Source organism: Anthonomus grandis, chromosome 4 (assembly GCF_022605725.1).
Source record: "Anthonomus grandis grandis chromosome 4, icAntGran1.3, whole genome shotgun sequence".
Taxonomy (NCBI): Eukaryota; Metazoa; Arthropoda; class Insecta; order Coleoptera; family Curculionidae; genus Anthonomus; species Anthonomus grandis.
This window is the reverse complement of record NC_065549.1, coordinates 10,427,377-10,453,354: the sequence shown is the minus strand read 5'-3', so window position 1 is coordinate 10,453,354 and position 25,978 is coordinate 10,427,377. Positions and strand designations below refer to the sequence as shown.

The 25,978-nt window shown below is 31.3% G+C and overlaps 1 protein-coding gene across 2 annotated transcripts; it reads left to right on the top strand.

Moving 5' to 3' along the window:
- Positions 1–9,413: 9,413 nt before the first annotated feature.
- Positions 9,414–25,401, top strand: LOC126735526 (protein lin-32-like). 2 transcript variants are annotated; one of them, XM_050439567.1, is made up of 2 exons: positions 9,414–9,807; positions 24,853–25,401. In XM_050439567.1, the coding sequence occupies exons 1-2, from the start codon at positions 9,764–9,766 to the stop codon at positions 25,388–25,390; spliced, it is 582 nt and encodes a 193-aa protein (XP_050295524.1). In that variant the 5' UTR covers positions 9,414–9,763; the 3' UTR covers positions 25,391–25,401. The 2 variants fall into 2 exon arrangements, with proteins under 2 accessions (XP_050295524.1, XP_050295523.1); XM_050439566.1 differs by lacking the exon at positions 9,414–9,807 and adding an exon at positions 12,842–13,233.
- Positions 25,402–25,978: the final 577 nt, after the last annotated feature.

Below are 25,978 nucleotides of genomic sequence, written 5' to 3'. Positions count from 1 at the left end.
GAGGTATATTGCAGTTAATCGATCTAAAACCTCGACGCAAAATTTTAAAAATGCCTTTACCATTCTAAGTTTAGGCTTTCCAAATTAATACTAATTTGTTTTAATAGTTATAAAAATAAGAAGCACAAATAGGCAACTATTAAGTTAATATTTGCAATTTTTGACAGATGACAGAAAAGATTGATGTTTTTCATTAATTGCATAAAAGGCCGCACTGGGTTATAAGTTAGATTTGGATGACGTTAACAGTTGACAGATGATGTATTTGATAAGTGCTATTACCATACGATATTTGATAGCTCCTCTAGAGAATGAGTTGTAAAAAAAACCTAATTTTTTTTCTATTGAAGTTAAACAAAACCACTTATAAAACCTCAACGTAAAATCCTAAAAATGCCTTTACAATTCTCAATATACCCTTTCGAAACTCATACTAATTTCTTACAGTCATCATAAAAATTAGAAACACAATTGGCAACACTGAAATTTAAGTTCAGTTGACATTGACATTGACAGTTGACATATTTGACAGATGATAGTGATAGATAATAGAAAAGATTATTGTTTGGCAGTTTAGCAGTGTGGCCTTTCCAAATTTACACTAGTTTCGTAAGTCATCATAAAAATTAAAAGTGCCTACAATTAGTCAACACTGGAAGTAGGTTAGAGTTGACATTGACAGTTGAGAACGTCAATATATTTGACAGACATGAATTGTGTAGAAGTTGTAATGAATAGTAGCAATAAACTTATATCTTCTTCTATTGCAATTAAACAAACCAACTTTGGATATCGAAGAGAATAATACTTACTAACTCCTTTTAATCTAAAACCTTATAAAAATTAGGTAGCACTAGGTTAAAACTTGATTTAGGTTGGCGTTGACAGGAGCTGACAGGAGATTTTTGACAGCTTTGGGATAAATTGTGTAAAACTCTTTTTTTATTGTAAACAAAACAACTTCGGTAATCGATAAAATGCTTAGTTTCTCTTTTCTAAATTCGTATTAATTTCCCATAGTAATCATAAAGATTGTTGTTGAAAATAGTTGGTTTGGGTTGACGTTGACAATTGACATGGTTCATGTATTTGACAGATGAGAAAAGAGATTGATATTTAGTAGACATGAATTGTCTAAAAGCTCCAGGTTCTTCAATTGCAATGAAGCAAACCAACTTCGGATACTGACGAGGATAATATTTACTAAGTCCTATTTAACTAAGCCGTCATAAAATTTAGTAGCATAGTTAGGCAACACTAGATTGAGAGTTGGTTTAGGTTGGCGTTGACGTATTTTATCAGTGCTATTTACAGAGGACGTTTCACGACTCTCGTTTTGCAAAGTAAAGAATTTCGGAAATCGATATAGAACCTCGACATAAAATCTTATAAATGTCTAATAATGTATAATACTAATTGGTCACAGTCATCACTAAGAATTAGAAGCACAATTAGGCAACATTGGAAGTTGGGTTGAGTTGACAGATGACAGAGTTAACGTACCAAATTACGGTATTCTAAAAAAAATCTATGCAATTCTCATTATACACTTTTAAAATTCATTCTTATTTTTTCTCACTCCCATTATATATTTTTGCAAAAGTCCACAATCTTTGAGTTGGCCGTTGGATTCCGTTAAAGTTGATAGTTGACAATTGACATAGGACTGATGACAAATTACGTTGCTTACATATTTGACAGATGACATTGACCGCTACTTCGAAACACAAAATAAACGTACTAATTTTTATTTTAAACATTCTTCAATGATTAGTTATGAAAATTATTTAATTTTTAAGGTGAAATCATTATTACAAACTATCAGTAACACAAACAGAGAACATTGGGTTGGGTTGACATTCACAGTTGAAAGATTGATATATTTGGCAGCTTTTTTAGAGCACTGATTAAATTTATACTCATTAGTAATTGTAATTGTAACGTCTCAGAATTGTAGTAAATTTTATCATTCAGTAATAAGTATATACGATGTCAATGACGTGATAAATTTTCTCTGTAAAATACAAGGTTGCTAAAGGGCCAATAATTTCAAAAAAATCCCAATAATTTTTATGCTACTTAAAGCAAAATGATAACCTTAAGTTTCTTTTTCCCGAATTCAATAATAAATTAATTAAAAAAAATCTATTTGCCAAACTAGCTACTGTTTAAGAACTCGGAGTAGGCAATAAATCATAACCTTTTCACGCTTAATAAAATAAAAGACATAAAACACAAAAATACGCGGGATCTAAATCAAGTTAATGGTGGTCATTCTTCAACGTTGAAGACTTTATTTTTCCCTTGACTGATTGTGAAGTACCAAGACGCTTATAAAATGCCAATAAAAATGAAAAAAGTGTCTCCTCTATAGTCCTATTATGGAATTAAACCATCTAAGACAATTAAGAATTAATCACTGGAAATTTTTTTGCTTAAGAATTGATTTATAATTATTAGCGTGTTGTGCTGTTAGATTTTTTACTACTATTTAATGAGCAAAACTACTTAATTAACACCATTTTAAGTAGTAAAAAAATCGACATTTTTATAGATTTCGCTACATTATAAAGAGATTTGTGATCAGTTAAGGATTCAATTCGATATTGATACATTATGCCAAATAATAAGGTGGTATCCAAATATAAACAAGAAGAGTTTCATTAATTCTTTATAGTTTTTTTTTATTGGCTGTAAAATTAAATTGGCACTTAAAAAATCGACTGGACGTTAGAGATCCGAAGCTCTGGAGGCTTCTAACGGATAAACAAATACCTATTTTTATTAATTGCTTATTTCGGTTTTAGTAACATAAAACGAATAATCGTTTTAGGCCTATACATTAATTATATTATTTAATATAATTAGTTTAACCAGCAATAAATTCTTAGTTTTTAAGGACGAATATAAACCATTGATGGGCATACCACTGTTTTATAATGAGAAATTTCACACGGTTTTTATTTAAAAAAGATCATTAAAAACATTTTTTTTGATTATTTTACTATTATTTTAATTGTTTATTTTATTTTACGAGTTTCAAATAAATAAATCTTCAAAATAACTGCTGATATAAATATGCCTTATCAGTTCTTAGCTAAACAAGAAAAAAAAACAATATTTTTAGCTTTTACTGAAGATCCTGTTAAGATAAATATCTAATTAATTACAAACTGATAAACAAAAGGATTTTTAAGATCACCAGTGACTAGCTAAAATTAGATTAATTATTTTGTTTATTTATTTCTGTTATTAATTATTTTATTTATTATTTTTTTAGATCACAGTGACAGTGTTAAAATTTAATAATATTAAAACCAAATTGAAGAAAATATTTTTTTTAAATATTATTATCATTTTTTACATAATGATTGTTGAAAAAAATGACTATTTCTATGTTAAGGTAATTACAAAAAAAAACAATGTTTTTACTGGTTTTGGCTTCAAGAAGCATTAAATTCTTAAAGAATCTATAAAATCTCTATTGAGATAAATATTTTCATAATTATCCAATTTATTTACCAAAAATATTCCTTTAGCTATACTAAAATATCTTCTGGGAAAAACATTTTAAGGTTTTAAAGAAAGTGGGAAGAAAACATCAATTACAATCTCCGTTGAGATACATATTTTATAATTTTAAAGACGACAAGGAAACGAAATAATCTTAATAAATGTTGTTACTATTATTGGGTTGACAAGTTTAAAAATCACTGCCAAGGAAAATATATATAAGTATGCAAAGGAATAAAGATTTTTTACCGATTTTGAGTTGAAAAATATTTAAGCTCACCATTAAGATCAATGAATTTATTTAAAAATACTGCTGAGATTAATTCATCTTTTAAAATTTTCAAGATTAGGGAAAAAATAATATTTTTACCGGATTTTGGTTAAGGAGTTAAGTTAGGTTAAGTTTTACTAAGATACCTACTTCTTTAATTTTTCACTTCATAAAGGAAACATATCGTTTACCGATTTTGAGTTGAAGAATATTTAAAAATCTCCATTGATCGATGAATCGTTCAAAACATATCTAAATACTGCTGAGATAAATTTTAATTTGTCACTGTTAATGTCAATGTTAATAATAAGCACAATTTTAATTTTATAATTTTCAAGATTACTAAAGTAGAAATCATTTTATTAAATATATTTACTAGGTTTTGGATCAACAGTTTTAAGATAATAATAATAATAAATATTTATTAGGCATCAATGCTACAAAACATACACAACAATTATAAGGACCACTTAAATATAATATTAAACCAAAAGTTAATGAATTGACCAAAAATTAATTGTTTGTAAGGGAGAACATTAATATCTAAAACTAAACTTATACCAATAAAAACAGTTGAAATTGATCAACGTCAGCTTTGGTCGTTTTTAAAAAAGTTTAACATTTATAGAGATAAAAATAATACCAATATTCCGGAACACCTGTCTGATCCAAATCAAATTAACATCTTTTTTTTTTCAATTTCTTTAAAATTCTTCGAATTGTGATGAACAAATTCAGCGTTATAATAATGGTGTATTTGATAATAGCCTGCATTTCACACTTAATCTTGCAACTGTTGAAGATGTAAGTAGAATTTTAAATAGTAATATGTTTAATGCGACTGTTGTGGATTAGATTTCACCAAAAATGTTAAGATATTGTAGCCCCTTTATTGATAGTACATATGCCACATAATAAATTGTTGTATAGAAGCTCACTATTTCCCCGATCAATGGAAATTTCGATTGGTAAACCCTTATCAAAAGTTGCTAGCCCAGAAAATTATAACGACTCGCGCGTTATAAGTATACTTCCAGTACTTTCAAAAATATTTAAAAAGGTACTTTACCATCAGATGGTTTGTTATTTTTTTGATGTCATTATTCCGCCTACGCAATGTGGCTTTAAGAGAACTTTGGTACCTCTGTAGCTCTACTAAACGTACTGGATGATATAATGGACGCTATTGATAAGCAATAGATTGCGGCTCTGGTGCTTTTAGATTTCTCTAAGGCGTTCGATACAATAAATCATGCCCTTTTACTAGCTAAGCTTGAAAATTATGGCTTTTCAATTGAGTCTATACAGTTATAATTGAGTCTTATTTGAATAATAGATTTCAGACAATATTTACAAATAATTCTTATTCTAATCAGGCTCACATTTCAGCTCACATACAACTTTTAAACCTGATAATCTTAAAGAAGCGGAGATTGGTATAAACAATGACTTAAATATAATAAATCAATTATCTGAAAAACATAATTTAAGATTAAATTCCCCAAAGTCTTGTTTAATGGTTTTTGGAAATACAAATAAAACTACAAATAATAAAAGTGTAATAAATGTTCATGTGGAGGGCTCTAAGCTTTCGGTGTTGAAACTGCCAAAAATTTGGGCATTGTGATGGACAGTAAATTCAGATTCAGGGATCATGTTAAAAAAATTGTTCAAAAATCATTTGCAGCTCTAAAACTCTTATATAGTAGTAGAGTTATTCTTACTCTAATTTTAACTACTGTGATTATGTTTACGGTTTTTGCTTAGATAATGATTGTAAAATGCGCATACAAAAAATTAAAAATGCCTGTATCAGATTGATTTATAGCTTACGTAAGTATGATCATATTTTGCAATATTTTAAAACAATTAACTCGCTTAAAATGGACAATCGTAGAATTTTTCACTTTTCCACTTTTTTGATAAAAATCATTAGCAGCCCAAAGGCACCTGCGACTATAAGGAATAGATTGTTATTTAGAGCAAATGTACACGGGGTAAATGTTAGAGCTAGAAATAAGTTAACCATGCCGGTCCATAGGAGTGCTATGTTTCAGCGATCGTTTTCTTACAATGCTGTTCAGTGCTACAATAAAATACCTGCAGAATTTGTTGACCTTCGTGCTAATAAATTTAGGAGGAAATAGAAAATTGTTCTTATGAATATTCAAAACAATTCTCTTACTGTTTAATATGTATCAAATTTGCTGTTTTTTATAGAAGAAGAAAACTTTTTTTGTGTTAAATTATTATTGGGAATCATTATTTACATATAACAGGTTGTTATAATGTTGGTTTATATACTACACCCTGATCTGGCTCAGTGGAGTAGCTATATAAAGCTAGACTGCGCCAGGTTCAGGTACTTTGTTTGTTTTTTTTTTGTATGAAGTTTGTAATGAATTTGAACAATAAAAGACATTTATTATTATTATTATTATTATTATTATTATTATTATTATTATTATTATTATTATTATTATTATTATTATTAAAACTGTATGAATAAAATTAATTTAAGACATATAATGTCACACACACTCATACATTAAAACTAGATCAAATGAACAAAACATATAACTTATCTGCAATAAATTTGCTCAAAAACCTCTTGAACTGTGTTAAATTATGTATACACAGGTTTTAATGATCACAGGTAATATACTGAATTCAATAAAGCCTCTGTATGGGACTGAGTTGAGCAACTGATTCAAAAACTCTTGATTTATCACAGATGTAGTTAAGTAAAAGATGTTGATTTAACTTAAAAATAAATAAATAGACACTAAACATAATTTGGTTGATAGATAGCACATTAACGTATATATCTTTATACTCTTATCCGTTACTATCTCTATCTTCATCCGTTATACTGCTGTAATATAGATTTTACAGGAGTATAATGATTACATTAATTAGTCTCATAGCTCTGTTATAAGTTACTAAGATATGTACATTTTATTATTTTTATGCTCATAGATAAAACATATTTTCTTTACTAATTTTAAGTTGAAGAACATCTAAAATCTCCACTGAAGTCAATGAATCTTTAAAAGCACTGCTAATATATCTTGACTCTCATAATATATCTGCTCTGCTCTTTATAATCTCTCTATATAATGCCTATATTTGAAGCATGCTATGGTAACAATGACAACGTTTTATCTTTGTTTTTATTTACCATTATTAAAATTTGATCTTTTAGTTTTTAGTACAGATATTTTTAGTTATTACTCATCCGTTTAATAATGTTAACCTTAACAAAATGCCTTAAGTTTCAAGAAGTCAAAATTATCACCATGTTTGCGATTTTGACAGAGGTATAGAATTATTCCCTATCGAAATGCTTGTCCTGTCGTCAAATTGGTAGCCGTCTTAATTGTATTGCAATGATGGTAATGCGTGTGTGTCGGATATGGATAGAAGAAGATAGAGGAACACGAAAAAAGCCAACTGGTCAAACGAAGTATACCACAGAGCGTCAAGATATGCACCTCAGACAACACCCTACGAGACCGTTTTGCTACTACGCATCAGATCGCTGACTAATGGTTTGGAGAAGAAGGTAGACCTGTTACTTTGCGTAGACTCTATGGTCACATTCAAGGTATTGGAATTTTTTCATACTGTCCACTGTTAATGCTTCGTCTGACTACGGACCACTGTTAACGTTTGAACTGGAGCAGAGAACCGCAACATTGGGAGGCAGAATGTCATAATGTCATATTCCGTGATGAATCGCGATTCTGTCTAGGTATGCACGATGGCTGTAGAAAGGTAAAACACCACAGATTTGCTATTGAGAGTCATGTATACAGGACTATTTTAGTAATCGTTTGGGCCGTTTGGATATTTTTTTAAAAATCACCCTATAGTACGAAAACTAAGATAGCTATAGCAAATTTGATTAGTGCAACTTTGGTTTTAGTAAACAGTAGCATATTATAGCAAAAACCACATCACACTATCTCTTTTCATAACCGAGAAACCCCATAAATATGGCGACCAAACGATAGATATGTATGTGAGAAGAGGTTCGATAATTGCTGAATACATCCAGTGAAGGATCTTAGGAGACAGACCCCAGGTGTTGCCGAAAGCCTTTCTGTAGAACCATAGCATGTAGGTGGCCTTCTTAAGTATGGTATCTGTGTGATTGTCCCAGGAGATTTTGGAATCTAATGTGATTTTCAGAAATTGAACTGTCCTGGAGTATTTCTGCTGCACTTCACCCAAAGACAGTAAAGTATGAGGGCATATAGATCTCCATTTTAAAATTCTTATAAAAAACAAATGCTTCCGACTTATAGATCATTTCGCCTTTGGGATTGCTTTTATGTCCAGTATTAACAAATCTTATACAGGGTGTTTCAGAACAATGGGATCAAACTTCTAGGGGTTGTTCAGTGCAACAGTAGAATCTATTTGATTATAGGAACCCATGTCCGGAAATGTGTCACTACGCCACTACGGCCCTAAGACGCATTTAAATTTAGAAAAAATATTAATTACCTTAATAGGATCTGATGCATTTATTTTTACCTTTTGTATATGATACCATCATAACAATTGTTCAAAATGTCTTCCTCCAACCACAATACACCGATTTAAACGCCGCACATGATTTCGGCGGACTACACTAAAAATTTGATCCTCGTTTTGAATGATTTCAAATGCTGCTGTTATTCGTCCAATTAAGTCTAGCTCTGATTCTACTGGAGTTTCGTAAACTAAAGACTTTACATGTCCCCATAAGAAAAAATCGAGCGACGTTAAATCGGGTGACCTAGGAGGCCAAGAAACTGCTCCACCTCTGGCAATCCAACGGTGCCCAAACCGCTGAGCCAAATACTCGCGTACTTGTACAGCAAAGTGAGCCGGCGCTTCATCATGCTGAAACCACATTTGCTCTCTAACGTTTAGTGGAACATTTTCAAGGAGTTCTGGGAGAACTTCCTCGAAGAAACGCAGATAAATATTTTATAACATGACATTGAGAATTGACATTGATAAGCATTGATTTTAAACAATTATTGTTATGGTATCATGTACAAAAGGTAAAAATAAATGCAGCAGATCCTATTTAGGCAATTAATGTATTTTATAAATTTTAACGCGTCTTAGGGCCATAGTGGCGTAGTGACGCTTTTCCGGACATGGGTTCCTATACTCAAATGGATTCTTCTGTTGCACTGAACAACCCCCAGAAGCTTGATCCCATAATTTTGAAACACCCTGTAGATCGTATTATTTTTCCAGTTATTTTTTTTTAATGAAATTAACCCTACTTCATCAAATCAGTTGAATCTAAAAACACCAGCTAAAAAAGAAATCAATTTCGCTCTTGACCCTAACCGTGATGCAAAAACGTGTAAAAAACCTTCACCATCGTACGTAAACGCCTCCTTTACCACCAGAGTGAAAAGAAGAAAGCAACCTGCTGCTGCTGCTGCTCCTGCTGCCTCTTTTCGCACCAGCAGCCTCGACACTGACACCGCGAGTCGTCATCTCATCTCTTCTACGCTGAATACTGCCGTTATACCCACTTGCTACTACTATACACTACCCATCTACTTCTTTGATTTAACATCCAACCACCTCGCGGTGATCTTCAGTCGTACGGGCGCAGCTTCCACGCGAAGAACCACCACACGTGAAAAGAAATCAGAAAGGAAGAAAGAAGAAGATCGCGAAAATCTAGCACGTTCTCCTTGTCTATTAGGCGGCGAATGAAGATATCAACTGCTTAACTTCTTCCTTCGTTGCCGTTGTCGTTTTCCTTCTTCCGTGTGTGTGTGTATGTGTGTGGTGGTGCCGAGCGGGTCCGAATTGAATCCGGTTGTGTGGCACGTGCCGCCCCGATCATGGTTAACTAGATCGCCGGAACTAGTGCGGAAATTGGGGTTTTCGCACGCGCTCTAGTGCCGCATTTTTTTTTCTATACGGAGAGATGAAAGTTTGCCGGGTCGTGAAGGAAGGATGTACAAGGGTACCGCTCCGTATCGAGCTTCGTCTTCTGACGGGTTAGTTTTATTATTTTTTTATTACAATTTAAACAGATACCTGCATCGAGAAAAATCTTCGTTAACGGTTAAAGAATGATCGATTACCCCAATCAAAAACTTAAGGGCCAATTACTGATTGATGCAATGAGAGTGGTGTAATTGGAGCTACCAGATTTGTTTTTAATCACAAAATATGTAAATTGATTGCTGTAATCGAATAGATCTATTGTAGGTATAAAATAGACTGATAACCAAAAAACTTTAAAAGTACTTTAATAGCCATTATAGAGAAAACTATAACCATTAACAAATACTTTTATTGTGGAAATCGAACAGTTCATTTGCCATAATAAAAAAACTTAGATTGTTACAACAAGACTTCTCGATTGTGGTAATCGAATAAATGTGCCACCAAAACTAAATAATTTACAAATAAAAAATCAAAAAATTTATCTTTTTGCAACATATAAATCGCTTTACTATTAGGAATTGTTTCTAAAATATTGGAGGTTACTCTGCTCTTTATAATCTCTCTATATAATGCATATATTTGAAGCATGCTATGGTAACAATGACAACGTTTTATCTTTGTTTTTATTTACCATTATTAAAATTTGATCTTTTAGTTTTTAGTACAGATATTTTTAGTTATTACTCATCCGTTTAATAATGTTAACCTTAACAAAATGCCTTAAGTTTCAAGAAGTCAAAATTATCACCATGTTTGCGATTTTGACAGAGGTATAGAATTATTCCCTATCGAAATGCTTGTCCTGTCGTCAAATTGGTAGCCGTCTTAATTGTATTGCAATGATGGTAATGCGTGTGTGTCGGATATGGATAGAAGAAGATAGAGGAACACGAAAAAAGCCAACTGGTCAAACGAAGTATACCACAGAGCGTCAAGATATGCACCTCAGACAACACCCTACGAGACCGTTTTGCTACTACGCATCAGATCGCTGACTAATGGTTTGGAGAAGAAGGTAGACCTGTTACTTTGCGTAGACTCTATGGTCACATTCAAGGTATTGGAATTTTTTCATACTGTCCACTGTTAATGCTTCGTCTGACTACGGACCACTGTTAACGTTTGAACTGGAGCAGAGAACCGCAACATTGGGAGGCAGAATGTCATAATGTCATATTCCGTGATGAATCGCGATTCTGTCTAGGTATGCACGATGGCTGTAGAAAGGTAAAACACCACAGATTTGCTATTGAGAGTCATGTATACAGGACTATTTTAGTAATCGTTTGGGCCGTTTGGATATTTTTTTAAAAATCACCCTATAGTACGAAAACTAAGATAGCTATAGCAAATTTGATTAGTGCAACTTTGGTTTTAGTAAACAGTAGCATATTATAGCAAAAACCACATCACACTATCTCTTTTCATAACCGAGAAACCCCATAAATATGGCGACCAAACGATAGATATGTATGTGAGAAGAGGTTCGATAATTGCTGAATACATCCAGTGAAGGATCTTAGGAGACAGACCCCAGGTGTTGCCGAAAGCCTTTCTGTAGAACCATAGCATGTAGGTGGCCTTCTTAAGTATGGTATCTGTGTGATTGTCCCAGGAGATTTTGGAATCTAATGTGATTTTCAGAAATTGAACTGTCCTGGAGTATTTCTGCTGCACTTCACCCAAAGACAGTAAAGTATGAGGGCATATAGATCTCCATTTTAAAATTCTTATAAAAAACAAATGCTTCCGACTTATAGATCATTTCGCCTTTGGGATTGCTTTTATGTCCAGTATTAACAAATCTTATACAGGGTGTTTCAGAACAATGGGATCAAACTTCTAGGGGTTGTTCAGTGCAACAGTAGAATCTATTTGATTATAGGAACCCATGTCCGGAAATGTGTCACTACGCCACTACGGCCCTAAGACGCATTTAAATTTAGAAAAAATATTAATTACCTTAATAGGATCTGATGCATTTATTTTTACCTTTTGTATATGATACCATCATAACAATTGTTCAAAATGTCTTCCTCCAACCACAATACACCGATTTAAACGCCGCACATGATTTCGGCGGACTACACTAAAAATTTGATCCTCGTTTTGAATGATTTCAAATGCTGCTGTTATTCGTCCAATTAAGTCTAGCTCTGATTCTACTGGAGTTTCGTAAACTAAAGACTTTACATGTCCCCATAAGAAAAAATCGAGCGACGTTAAATCGGGTGACCTAGGAGGCCAAGAAACTGCTCCACCTCTGGCAATCCAACGGTGCCCAAACCGCTGAGCCAAATACTCGCGTACTTGTACAGCAAAGTGAGCCGGCGCTTCATCATGCTGAAACCACATTTGCTCTCTAACGTTTAGTGGAACATTTTCAAGGAGTTCTGGGAGAACTTCCTCGAAGAAACGCAGATAAATATTTTATAACATGACATTGAGAATTGACATTGATAAGCATTGATTTTAAACAATTATTGTTATGGTATCATGTACAAAAGGTAAAAATAAATGCAGCAGATCCTATTTAGGCAATTAATGTATTTTATAAATTTTAACGCGTCTTAGGGCCATAGTGGCGTAGTGACGCTTTTCCGGACATGGGTTCCTATACTCAAATGGATTCTTCTGTTGCACTGAACAACCCCCAGAAGCTTGATCCCATAATTTTGAAACACCCTGTAGATCGTATTATTTTTCCAGTTATTTTTTTTTAATGAAATTAACCCTACTTCATCAAATCAGTTGAATCTAAAAACACCAGCTAAAAAAGAAATCAATTTCGCTCTTGACCCTAACCGTGATGCAAAAACGTGTAAAAAACCTTCACCATCGTACGTAAACGCCTCCTTTACCACCAGAGTGAAAAGAAGAAAGCAACCTGCTGCTGCTGCTGCTCCTGCTGCCTCTTTTCGCACCAGCAGCCTCGACACTGACACCGCGAGTCGTCATCTCATCTCTTCTACGCTGAATACTGCCGTTATACCCACTTGCTACTACTATACACTACCCATCTACTTCTTTGATTTAACATCCAACCACCTCGCGGTGATCTTCAGTCGTACGGGCGCAGCTTCCACGCGAAGAACCACCACACGTGAAAAGAAATCAGAAAGGAAGAAAGAAGAAGATCGCGAAAATCTAGCACGTTCTCCTTGTCTATTAGGCGGCGAATGAAGATATCAACTGCTTAACTTCTTCCTTCGTTGCCGTTGTCGTTTTCCTTCTTCCGTGTGTGTGTGTATGTGTGTGGTGGTGCCGAGCGGGTCCGAATTGAATCCGGTTGTGTGGCACGTGCCGCCCCGATCATGGTTAACTAGATCGCCGGAACTAGTGCGGAAATTGGGGTTTTCGCACGCGCTCTAGTGCCGCATTTTTTTTTCTATACGGAGAGATGAAAGTTTGCCGGGTCGTGAAGGAAGGATGTACAAGGGTACCGCTCCGTATCGAGCTTCGTCTTCTGACGGGTTAGTTTTATTATTTTTTTATTACAATTTAAACAGATACCTGCATCGAGAAAAATCTTCGTTAACGGTTAAAGAATGATCGATTACCCCAATCAAAAACTTAAGGGCCAATTACTGATTGATGCAATGAGAGTGGTGTAATTGGAGCTACCAGATTTGTTTTTAATCACAAAATATGTAAATTGATTGCTGTAATCGAATAGATCTATTGTAGGTATAAAATAGACTGATAACCAAAAAACTTTAAAAGTACTTTAATAGCCATTATAGAGAAAACTATAACCATTAACAAATACTTTTATTGTGGAAATCGAACAGTTCATTTGCCATAATAAAAAAACTTAGATTGTTACAACAAGACTTCTCGATTGTGGTAATCGAATAAATGTGCCACCAAAACTAAATAATTTACAAATAAAAAATCAAAAAATTTATCTTTTTGCAACATATAAATCGCTTTACTATTAGGAATTGTTTCTAAAATATTGGAGGTTATAAGCCGTCCTAATAATAAAGCAATTTACGCTTTCATATTATAAATAAGTAAAATTTGCGTTTTTTTTTCTAAATTATTAAACATATTTCATTGAATATATTTTAAGAATTTAGGAAGAAAAGTGCAAATCGTTTTTTACTAGATTTAATAATATCAACACTGTTCTGGATTTAAAATAATTTTGATATTTTTTTTGAAAAAATATTCATGAAAAGCAGAAACTAGGTTCATCCTTTTCGTTATCACCGTTTTCGTTATCGCTGGTTTAGTAAAGGGTAGGCTTTCCTAAATGTATAAAAAAGACAATAACTAAGTTTTAATTAACTAAGTTTCAAGCAAAAGTCTCATTAAGCCTTAAAAATATGATAAACTAATAGAGTAATAGGGTTACCTTTTGGAAATCGGCTTGTTATTTTATCAATTTTTTTACACTTAAGTAAGAGATTGGAGGGACACAAAGTTTTAATCTGAGACCATTAAGTTTGTGTCCCTCCAATCTCTAATTTTTTAATAATTCTTCTATAATTTAATTCCCGGAAGACCAATCTGTTATAAATACAATAAAACGTATAAATTTCGTTGTTTGTAGACTGAGATGAATTCGCGGCCTTAAGTGCATTTCTAATGTTGCAGTACCTGTTCCATAGTTTGCCTCCTGCATCTATACCTTTTTTGATTTTTCCATTTGACATATAGGAATTCTTAAAAACGAAAAAAAAAACATTTATGAGGGCCTTATTTATAAATGATGAAAAGTTTGTTAAATCACTCGCATTAAATTAGAAAGGAAACAAAATTAATAAATAAGATTTTAATTATTATATTTTGACGATTTGATATTTTATATGGACACCACAAATAAATATCAACATATAAAATAAATCAAAGACATGAAATAAATTCAAATACTAATATTTGATTGCCTTCGGTAGTACAATTAACATTTATGATTATTATTAATTTCAATATATTTTCTTAATTCTTAGTTATTTATTCAAATTTTATAATACTCAAATGACTTAAAAAAATACAAATCTTACTTTTCTTAAAGAAATTTCTTAAAAACTTCATACTAATTAAACGCTAACTTTAAAAAAAAATTAAAAATATTTACCAGTTTTAGTTCAGCAATATTTCTTAAAAAATCCAGTCAGGGCCCAATAAAGCCCAAGTAAAGTGTACATTTCCCAATGTTTTGAACTAAATTAGGGCATTAGGCAATCTAAGGAATAAAGTTCTATAAAAATAGAAGGTCTGTTAAATATGTGAAACTCCTACCAGTGCATTAAATAAAATTAAATGCATAGGTTAAACAAAGTATATAGGTATAACCTTAGTATATTATATTATATCTTTAAGTCGAGAAAACACATCATTATATTGCTAAAGAATAAGAGATTACCAAAAATAGGCACATTATCTGAAAAAAGTTTGAAATAAAATAGTATGATATGTATGAATTAGTTCACCGGTTCCCAGAAGGAGAGTGTCTCCACTTTCACATCCATTGAAGTTTTCTACCCTACATTTACAAGTAGCCCACAGCGACTTTTAACTCTAACTTTTACTTTTTTACCACGCTTTTATTAGCTCGGGTTGTATCTCTGTATGTATGTAACGGAGTCTTTGAGCTTAATTTTCACTGCTTTCTAAAGGTCTGATCAACTTGAAACTTTGCACACATATCAAGGACCGATGACAATGCCATAATTTGATAACAGTTTCTTATTATCCTTATTAGGACTGCCAAGATTAATAAATTAATTTTTAGATCCGCACGATCTGCGCATGCCCTCTCAGAGTTACTCTTACTGATTTCTGGAGTCTAGAACTTACTCTTTCGAACATGCTTGGGCACGCGGTTCTGCATAACGGAGAGCAAAATGTCTTTAGGGTAGTTGCATTCTCACCTTGTTTATTCCTTACATATGCGTGGGTACTAATAAGTCTCATAAACACAGGATACTCTAATTAATATTCATATAAGATGTAATATGATATCCGTGATTTACAAAGGATTCTTATTAATTACAACAAAATAATCAGAACATAAATTTCAAAATTATTTTACGGAACAAAATTTGGCAAGTAAATAAGGAATTTCTCGTTCGTGATCAACATATTTTAATTCATAAAGTTTTATTGATTAAAGTACAATTAACGAATGAATTAAAATAATAAATAATAGTTAATATAACTAAAAAAACACGCTTTTACACTACCAAGTCTTGCAAAAATATTTAAATATTCTTCTAGTATGGTTTCTTCCTTATTTACAATTCGTTCAATATTCCCAAATACTTGATCCGGATAGTATAGATATGAATAGATTAGTTATGCACCTGTAATATTACGATGCAGTGTATGTCATGGCAATAAGGCCAACTTTTGGAACTTTATAAAGGAAAGAGAAAAAGAGAGTTTTAGGTCTGCAAAGCAAATATATAAGTTAAGTTTTGGAACTGTATAACCTTATTTTAAGATCTAATTTTGAACAGGAGCGATTTTCGGTATTGTTTCTTATAATATTAGTTAGATTTTAGTATGTACATACCTAATTTAATTCTAAACGAAAAACTTAAATTTTGATAAAAAATTACTAAACAAGTTTTTTGAAATGGATAACTCATATGAACTTAAATCTATAATGATACCTTTCCTTATATTTAATCCAATCTAAGTAGCATAAATCTTTAATAGAAGAATTTACTCGAATCGGCGTATAATAAATTATTAAATAAAATATAATAAATTAAAATGAAATAAATAATACTATTTATTTTTTTTGTTTTTACTGCCTTTTATCACAGTTTAAAAACTGCTTTTTTATATTAATTTCACGTTTGTTTGACTCTGATAAACTGTTTTAAAAAGTAACAAAGAAAATACGAAGGTTACTTTTTTTTAAGTTACAGAATGTGATCCTAATATAATTATGTAATTTTTGATTTTTGAAAATCATTGTTTTATGTAAGATTTATGTTCAATAATTCTTTTTGGTAATAGTTTATAGGTTTCACCTAAGCAAAATTTACCAATAAATATGTGTCAATTTTAAAACTTTTAATGCGAATATCTCTGAAACTAAAAAAGTTCAATTAAGAAAAACTCAATTTGGTACAAATGTTGTACAGGTAGGGGGAACTACAACCATTATATTTTGATTATAGGGTGAGTCAACCCTTGAACCTGATGGATTAAAATAAAGGTCTTTAGAGTAGTATTCGCCTGCACAAGAATTTTTCCTAAATTTTTATATAGGGTCAAAAAAAAGGTATAAATTAAATAAAATAAACTCTGTTTTATGAAGTGTTGCTTCATTTAATTAGATGCTCAAATTCCATTTTGAGCTAAATAAAAATCAGTATGTATACGTGTTTTTAACACTAATTTCTAACATTCTGAAAGCCTTCCCTTAAAATGGATGCACATTTTGTAATAACTCCGTTGTCAAAGATAATCAATAATCTACACTGAACTGTTTTTTCTTGTTTGCTACTGGTCAATATCCAAGTTAAATCAAGTGTATCAGATTGTGTATGAAACGCCTCTATACCTTTCTACAACACTTGCAGCAAACTCAAGATGCAGCCTTACAAGAGTGTTGTAAAGTCGTATAGTTCTACTAAAGTCCTTGTTGTTTCCTATTATAAAGCCTATTATAAAGCCCTAAGTACATTATTGCCTTATTAATTATGCAATTGTAGTGACCATTAAGTCGAAAGTTTTTCGAAACTCCTAAATCTTTAACCTCATCAGATCTTTGAAATTCAATATTGTTAACACAATAATCCCTAACATTGGCCTTTCGAGAAAAAGAAACAATGCAACAGTTCCCATCACCATTAACAACCATTTTACTATTTTTAAAGCAGTTCAGTGTTAAATTCAAGTCATGCTAAGTCATCTGCAAACATTAACCCAATAGAGTGTCTAACACTCCAGGCAAATCGTTGATAAAAATCAGGAAAAGGAGTGCCCCCAAGTTACTACCGAAGAGTACTTCTGATATAGCAATATACATGTCAGATAACTTTTACTGTCATACTGTCATTGTCTACCTCGTCGAATGCCTTTGCAAAATCAGTATAGATTAGCTGTTGCTTACTCAAAATTGCATGTGAGATGCGTTCAGAAAAAAAGCACAAGTTTGTAATAGTGGATCAGCCAGGAGAAGTCCATGCTAAAATTCTGAAAACTGCTCAGAAAAATGTGATTATATTAATCTATGTAGAATCCTTTCAAAAATCTTGCCAGATTATTTTAATATACTAATAGCTTGATAATAAATTATATTATTTCTCCTACTATATTTAAAAATAGGTGTAACAATGAATTCTTTTAGTCTGGGAAACATCCTACTCTAAAAGAGAGATTGAATAGATACTTTAGAGGAACGATCAGGCAATTGACCTAAGCTCTATACTTATAAATTACTCAAGAATATATTTTTTTTTAATTTTAACTTTTTTTAGTAATTCCAGATATTGCAATTTCTGAATTTACTTAAAAAATATATTTTTAATAATATTTTATAACCTCAAACATTAATGGTTTGAGGTGAGCTAATGATAGCTCATACAAATTATCATTTGATATTTACAACCTATCACTATTAAAGTCATAAAACAAAACAATATTATTATTTAAATAATAGCGGCAAGAAAAAGTAAAAGAAAAAATACGAACAAAAGGCCACAATAAATTTTGAACAAACTTAGCAAAGCGCTTTACATTTATATTAAAATCTAGGGTCAGAGATGTACTATTATTTGCCAGTCTGGCTGATCTAAAAATCAAACTATTGGACTTAATATTTGTTGGTAAAAAAGGCCGATTGACTTTATATTTTTTTAAGTATTATTACAGACCAATTGAATATAGCAACTCTAGAGAGTCTACAGAAGCAGTCAGAATATTATAAAATTCTTTAAATTTCTTTTAACATTAAACAACAAGCGGAGAAAGACAAAACATTTGATACAAAACTCTGTAATCATAAAGGTATTTGTTAACAGGATCAATACTGGATTTAAATGATATTTCAGGACTCGCACCTGTAAATATAACATGCATACTGAAGACTCTAGACTGAAAAGGCATATTCCATCAAAAGTCTGATTAAAGTAGATCAGAACATGTGGATAGCAAAAATAGTTGTAAAATCTCTTCTACATTTTATGATTCTAAGCGCTTTAATACAATCTGATATATGAAATTTAAATGATAAAGAGGAGTTGAAGACAACTCCAATATCCCTAATTCTTGTCAGATTTGACAGATATTGAACAACGCATATGCAAATGTAGAATTTCTATGCTTCAAGAAGCAAATACTATGGCATTTAGTTGAATTCAAGTTTTTGCAATTCTGGACGCATCACTTTTCCAGTCTGGAAAGATCGGTGAATCTCTGAAGGCATATGAATGTTCTCAAGAGGTTCCTAAAAATTTCACGAAATTTATTTGCATTACATTCCTGAAGTATTGTTTTGAATTAAAACTAAATATTCCTAGTTTTCTTCATATGAAGTATTCCAGGTATATAATTGTCAGTGACAATCGCATCAATTATTTATTGGATATCTCATAATATTTCAACCACGTATTGAACATTCGTGTGACATGATATTATCTTTCGGGATTATCTGAGTCTAAATGAAAAATCAACCGTTAAGAGGCAATTAAAGTAATGTTTAAAGCAAATTCAGAGCGTTATTCAAATTAAATTTACAGTATTCAATGCTCAAGTTGAAATAGAATGGCATAAATAACTGCATTCCTTTACCTCTTTTGCTTAACTTGGCCCCGGGTGATTCCAGCTTTATGGCATTTTTTTCTTGTCTAGACGAGAGCAGAAAATCCCAAAAACGTCAATTTATTAGCAGCAAAAATGCTTTTCTTTATAGGCATTTAAGAACCGTAAATAATGACGTTTTCCACACAGCGGTTTAAGTTGCAAATGGGTGCACATTTCTTGTTTTATGATCGTTTTGGCTCGTTAAAACATGCATTTTTAAATATTTAATTTTAAGTTATTAAAAAGCTTGTTTAAATTGAAGTGTAGCTTGATTTTAAGTGGAACGTTAAATGACTAAAAAAGTCAAAGGAAAATTAAATTGGAAAGTTACGAAATTACTTCTAACGCATGAAGGTGGTAAAAATTATAAATAATATAAACAAAATAAATAAAGAAAAGGCTTTAGCTACCTTAGAAAGATTGATTTTAGCTCCTGAATAAGCGTTTTAAACTCTCTTGGTCAACTTACAGAATTATAAAAATTTTAAAATTCAGAGATTTTTTGAACGAAGAAACAAATTAAAAAATAGTACAATATATACGCTTTTCTTCTAATACTTAAATGAATATACAAATAAAAATATTTAGAAAGAAACTTGAAAACAGTAAAAATTAAAAAATATAAAAAAATAAAAAAATTTAAATTAATAAATAAAAAAATTAAATTAATTTAATTTTAATATTTTAATATTTGGTTATTTCTATTAAGATTTTGAACTTACCAATAATTTACTTTACAAAATTCTAAAAAGAATATCATATCGATGAGTTTATATTCATTTTTAAAAAAGTTCTTTGAATCGATAAGTTAGTATTATTAAAATTTTCTTAAAATTAATTTTGATGGAAAAGGAATAATTTAGGTGAATATATTAAGCTTACACATTTAACAAAAAGGGCGTTGAGGATAAAGGATAGTATTAATACAATTCATATGTTGCTATTTATTTAGTTAGAAAAGATGAGCTGAAAAAAGGTATAATTACGATGGTTTATTCTTCAAGAAGCTTTTAGAATTTAGCATAAGAATTACAATATTGTATTAAAATTGTTGTTTTACCAACAATTTATTTGGAACAGATTATACTTAGTTTAAGTGACTTTATAATGATTTTTCAAAGTAATTTATGATATCGAGACCGGTTAGTATTAAAAAAGTGTTGTCCTTACCATTTACACATCTCGTGAGAGTAATAGTGTAATAAGCAGGAGAGTTTTCATTTTTCAAAAACGGGTCTTAGGTCTGTTTTCATAATAAAGCCATTAATAATATTTAGATAAGCTTTTATTACAAACAATATATTACAAAAATTCCAAACAATATATTATAGCGTTTTCCCGTTAATTAGGTGTAAATTACAACAATCGAAAATAGTTAACTCATTTATTTACCTACTTCACTACGAAAAGACCATAACTCACGACTACTAGAGATATTTATTTTTACTGTATTTATTTACAACTTTTAAATCTCGCGCCAATATTCCGAACTCTACTTCACTGAACTGACAACTCACTGTTTTCCATCGGTGACGCTGCTCCTTATATACTGGGCAGAACGCTGTTCCGGAATATTCTCGCAAACTTTTGAGACGTCATGCGGTGTGGCACTTGTGTCATTCCGGAATGATGGAGAATCAGCTAGTTTCTCGGTATTTACAATATCTTTACAAAATTGACAATTAATACATTTTATTAAAAATAACTTCTCTTCTTTCTTTGAGCAGTTACAGTGTGATCATGAGTATAACGCATAAAAACTTCTTATTTTTGAAAAGCCAAATTTCATATACATAAATAGCAACTGTACATATATGGTCACTAAAATATGGAACCGCCTACAAACCTTTAAAAAATAAAAATAAAAGTATGTTTAAAAAAAATTTTGTTGGGCAGACACTGACTTTAAAGAGTTGCTGTATTATAAAATAAAAATATAATTTTCTTGTTGCTTCGTGTTTCAAAACAAGCTTATAAAATTGTGATTTGTTACATTTTATTATTTTAAGTGTTTTTTTTTTATATTTTTATTTTATTTTATTTCGTAATTTATGTTAAACAGAAATTGGTTAAAAGTAAATTTTCATTTTTATATTATAACGCTCTTATTGGGTAAAATTGCACATTATTAAGTACAAACCAGTATGATCTTTTATTGAAGAATAAATAAAAATAAATTAGTCGAAAAAATTAGAAAAGAATACCACGTCGATATGTCTATAATGATTTTTTAAATATATTTTTTTTATTTAAGGTAATGATTAATGATTTCAAAATCAAAAAAAAAAAAATTGTCGATCGATTTAGTTAGAAAAATAAAGTAAATAAAAATAATTTTTCAAAAAGTTTTTGTGAAGTCAGGATAGTGGAGAGCCATATTAAAATTTTAAGTTCTCCATCGATTCAATTAAAAAAACAAATAGCTGAAGAAGAGTACCATGTCGATAACTTTATATTAATTTTTGAAAAGGTTTTTTTTTTAAATGAGGATATTGATAATAGTGGACTAACTTGTTGAGAAAAGTACCATGTTCATCAGGTTATATTGTTTTTTTTTTTTAATGTTTTGTTGAAAAGAGGATTATAGTTAGTAATATTAAAATTTATTTATTTAATACACAAACGCTTTACAAGCCCAATTACAGAGCAATGAACAACACCGCTTCTTAACTATAGAAAAAAAACATTTAGAATGTCACTTTCGAATTACAGATACATTTATAACTGCAGCAAAAAATACAGCAGTTATATATACTGTTGTACATCTTTGGTTTGTTGAGGAATATATTTTTTATCTCTCCAATCGTATATGTAAAGAAATCTAATTTTAATAAGCCATGTTGATTATTACATATTTCGTATATTGAAGAGTTTCTGAAGACGTCCACGTGCAGAAGCGATAAATAGGAACATAAATTCCAGTTTTCCGACCAATTTGTGGACAATCAACTTTATTTCTTAGGATTTTCCATAAAAATATTTGTGCATGACAATCTCTTCGTGCTTGCAAAGAATTTATGTTATATATTTTTTTAAAGTTTAATATGTGGAAAGCCTGTCTGCCTAATTTCTAGACATTTGAAAAATGTTCGATAAACATTCTTAAGCTTTTTCACATATGCCTGGGGACCCGACAAGGGCTTAATTGAGTATTTTTACAATTCCTAAGTCATGAGAATTTCGTGTTGACCGCACTATAAGACCATAAGTTGAATGTCACATCAAGATCACGGCTTTTGTCTAGTCTATTAAGGACTTTATCATTTATTGAATATGGAAATTTTATTTTGTTATTTTCATAGTTATTTTCATAGTATTTTCAATCTTCGTTTGATTTTTGTAAAATGTGCTGTAAATTTCACGGTGTATAAAATAATTACAACTGGAACAAATTATAATAGCCGCTTACTAAAACAAATTCGCTCATCTAGACAACCGAATGTTGCCAAAATCTATCTAATATACTACAAATTATTTAACAATTTTTCGAATTAAATTTATTAAAAATATGTTTTATAAATTTGGACCCACTTTTTTTGTTCAATTCCAAAGAAATTTTCTTCCACACTCTGTCTTTATAATCTGTATTCCTATATTTTTCATTTTTTTAATCATACAGTGATAGAAACTTCCTTACTTCCTCTATTAACCTTTCAATTTCCATTTTGAATAGCTAAATTTTATTGCTCGTTCGAGACCGTACAACGCACCGTCACCGTTGAAAATTAAACAAAACTATTCTAGCTCGTTGCGGACTCGGTGCGGAGTCGGCGCACGGGCACGGTGCGGTCATGTTAAGACTACTTCATATGATTACGAACGACAATTCACAACCGAGACACGGCCGTGCTACGGTGCGTGCTCGGTGCGGACTCGTTGCGGGCATGTGTGTCCCGACCATTAAACATGCATGTCACGTGACAATACAAGCAACACCGGCACACGGACTATTCGCGGCACATCAAAGATTCTAATAGATCTCTGAACTAAACTATACCTAAATTCAGATACATATTATGGTTTCCAGTCTGAAATTAAAGACTGAAAAAACTGCAATCCTTCCGCCTTCGAAAAGTCTGAGCATATTTAGGTCAGTCTGACTGCAGGATTCAGCAATTGATTGTGTTATGATACATAAATTTGTTTCTGTGGATCGCTTCGGGATAAACCCGTATTATGATGGTGATATTTGAGAAAAAACTTGCGATTTGATTTGAAAAGTCTAACAGCTATAGAGTATTTTTATTGCTTGTGGAATGGCTTCTTCGTTGAATAACATTTTTTTAATATCGATGTTTTAAGTATTATCCGTCTATAGAGGGAGATGTGGAGATACATGATTTTTTTAAGAACTTTGTAAATGCATTTAGAAAATCTGTTATCTTATATATCACAACGCTCTTCGCCGTTATATGATATTAAATTGGATATTCCAAATATTTCTTTTTTACTTCTTAAGTAAGATCAAAGTCCTTCGGGATCTTTTTTTAGCCTATTTTCTTCCCGAGAAATATATTCTGTACAAGATTTCTCCATATCGATGTTAAGTTTACTACATAACTTTTCAAGAAACCTGGGGTCTTGCGTTTTATTATATTTTTTGTGTAAGTTGGACTTCTTTCTTGTATCTTGAATAATAGGGGGGCGTGTGGATATTTTGTGTTTTTTGACGATGCGGATACTTTTTTAGGATAAGTCTATCAAATAGCTCATATAACTTAGAGTGGAATTTGTCACAGACAGTATTAATAAAAATTTCATTTGACAGAAAGGCCCACTTTTTTTTTGCATTTCAGTGTTTCCCCAAGAAATACAGTATTTATATAGTTCCATAGGTAGGGCGGGTTAATGTTCTACTGTCAGCGATATTAACTCAATCGCGTGTTCATCGCATTTTGTATCACCAAATCAAGAATGCGATCATGTTATTCATTATTATTATCTATTTATTTGAGTATTATTATTCGTTTTTAATTTAATTGCTTTGTTGCAAATTCATAAAATTTAAAAAACTTATTAGTGGCTGAACTAAATTGGTCTTTGCATTAGTATCTAGATAGTTTACATAGTATGAAATATTAAAATCGCCTATTTAGCATGTTTTTATCAAACATTTGAAAATAAGAACATAAGAGATCAAAGACGTTTTAGAGATCCTCTACCGAGCAGGGTAGGGGTATGCAGACATCGAAAAAGAAAAACGATGAGTATTTCAAAGTTACTTTGGCACCCTTAATACCTATGTTAGGCAATATCTGTGAGAAAAATTAAATTCTACCATGGATTTAGTATATTAATTTTTACAAAATATTTTTTTCTTCTAGATGTCCCTCACCAAGAATATCATCTCCAGAGAGTCACTACGCGCTGACCAGCCCCCTATCAACCGCCTCAGACCCTGGAATGTCGTCGCAACCCTACACCCCGAATTACTATCCGAAAACACCCCAGTCCTGGGGTAGCCACGACTTCTACGGTGAAAACAACAACATCTACAATAAATATGACTCTTACAAGTACAATTCCACATCACCCCGTTCCGAATCTAGTACTTTCAAGTCTAGCAATCATCAACAGGATTATTACAAGATGTCCTACGATGCCAAATATAAAAAGGATCCCGGGGGTGGTAAGAATAAGCCGCTGACACCCGCCACGGTGGGGGTAGAAGTGATGAAGAAAAGACGATTGGCGGCCAACGCGAGAGAGAGAAGAAGGATGAACAGTTTGAATGACGCATTTGACAGGCTAAGGGATCACGTGCCCAGTTTAGGGAATGACAGGAAGTTGAGCAAGTTTGAAACTTTACAGATGGCGCAACAGTATATTGCGGCGTTGCATGAGTTGTTGCAAAGGGACTAAGGGATGTCGGTAGGCAAAACGAGTTTTTACTCCAGAATCGACATGTTAAATAAAAATGATTTTTAGAGCTGAATTTTTGGTTTAACCTGACAGTTTTTTCAATTATTTTTATTACGAAGAAGTTGATTCTGGGGTTTGACTGTGAATTAATAAATCTAATATTAGTTTCGAATTTTAGCCAATAATGTGTGTGATTTTTTAGATTTTATTTAATGAAAATTATAAAAATTATCAAATCTTTAAGAGTAAGCAAAGAAGAAAATTACAATATTTTTAATAGAACATTTTTTAACATAAATATAAATTGGTAAGTCAGATACAGGTTTCGTGGTGATTAGATCGTGCTGATCGATCTGCATGGTGCGAAAAATGGTGAAATTTGGTTAATTCAAATTTATTTTTTTTAGAACAAATCCATTGCTGGAGCAGAAGTTTCTTTGAAGCACTCAAGCAGAAGTGTTTTTTTTTAATTACAAAATATTTAATTTTTTTTTATTTATTGTTCAAATTAAGAGACTTAAATAGCCACCAAAAACTAAATTTTCAATTAGTTGATAATTTAATATTTATTTATTTACCTAAGTACAC

What these genes read in the sequence shown, in the direction of transcription:
- LOC126735526 (XM_050439567.1), top strand. Translation starts at nt 9,764, where the DNA reads ATGTACAAGGGTACCGCTCCGTATCGAGCTTCGTCTTCTGACGG. An exon ending in CGAGCTTCGTCTTCTGACGG is followed by an intron (nt 9,808 to 24,852) that starts GTTAGTTTTATT and finishes TTTTTCTTCTAG; the next exon opens with ATGTCCCTCACCAAGAATAT.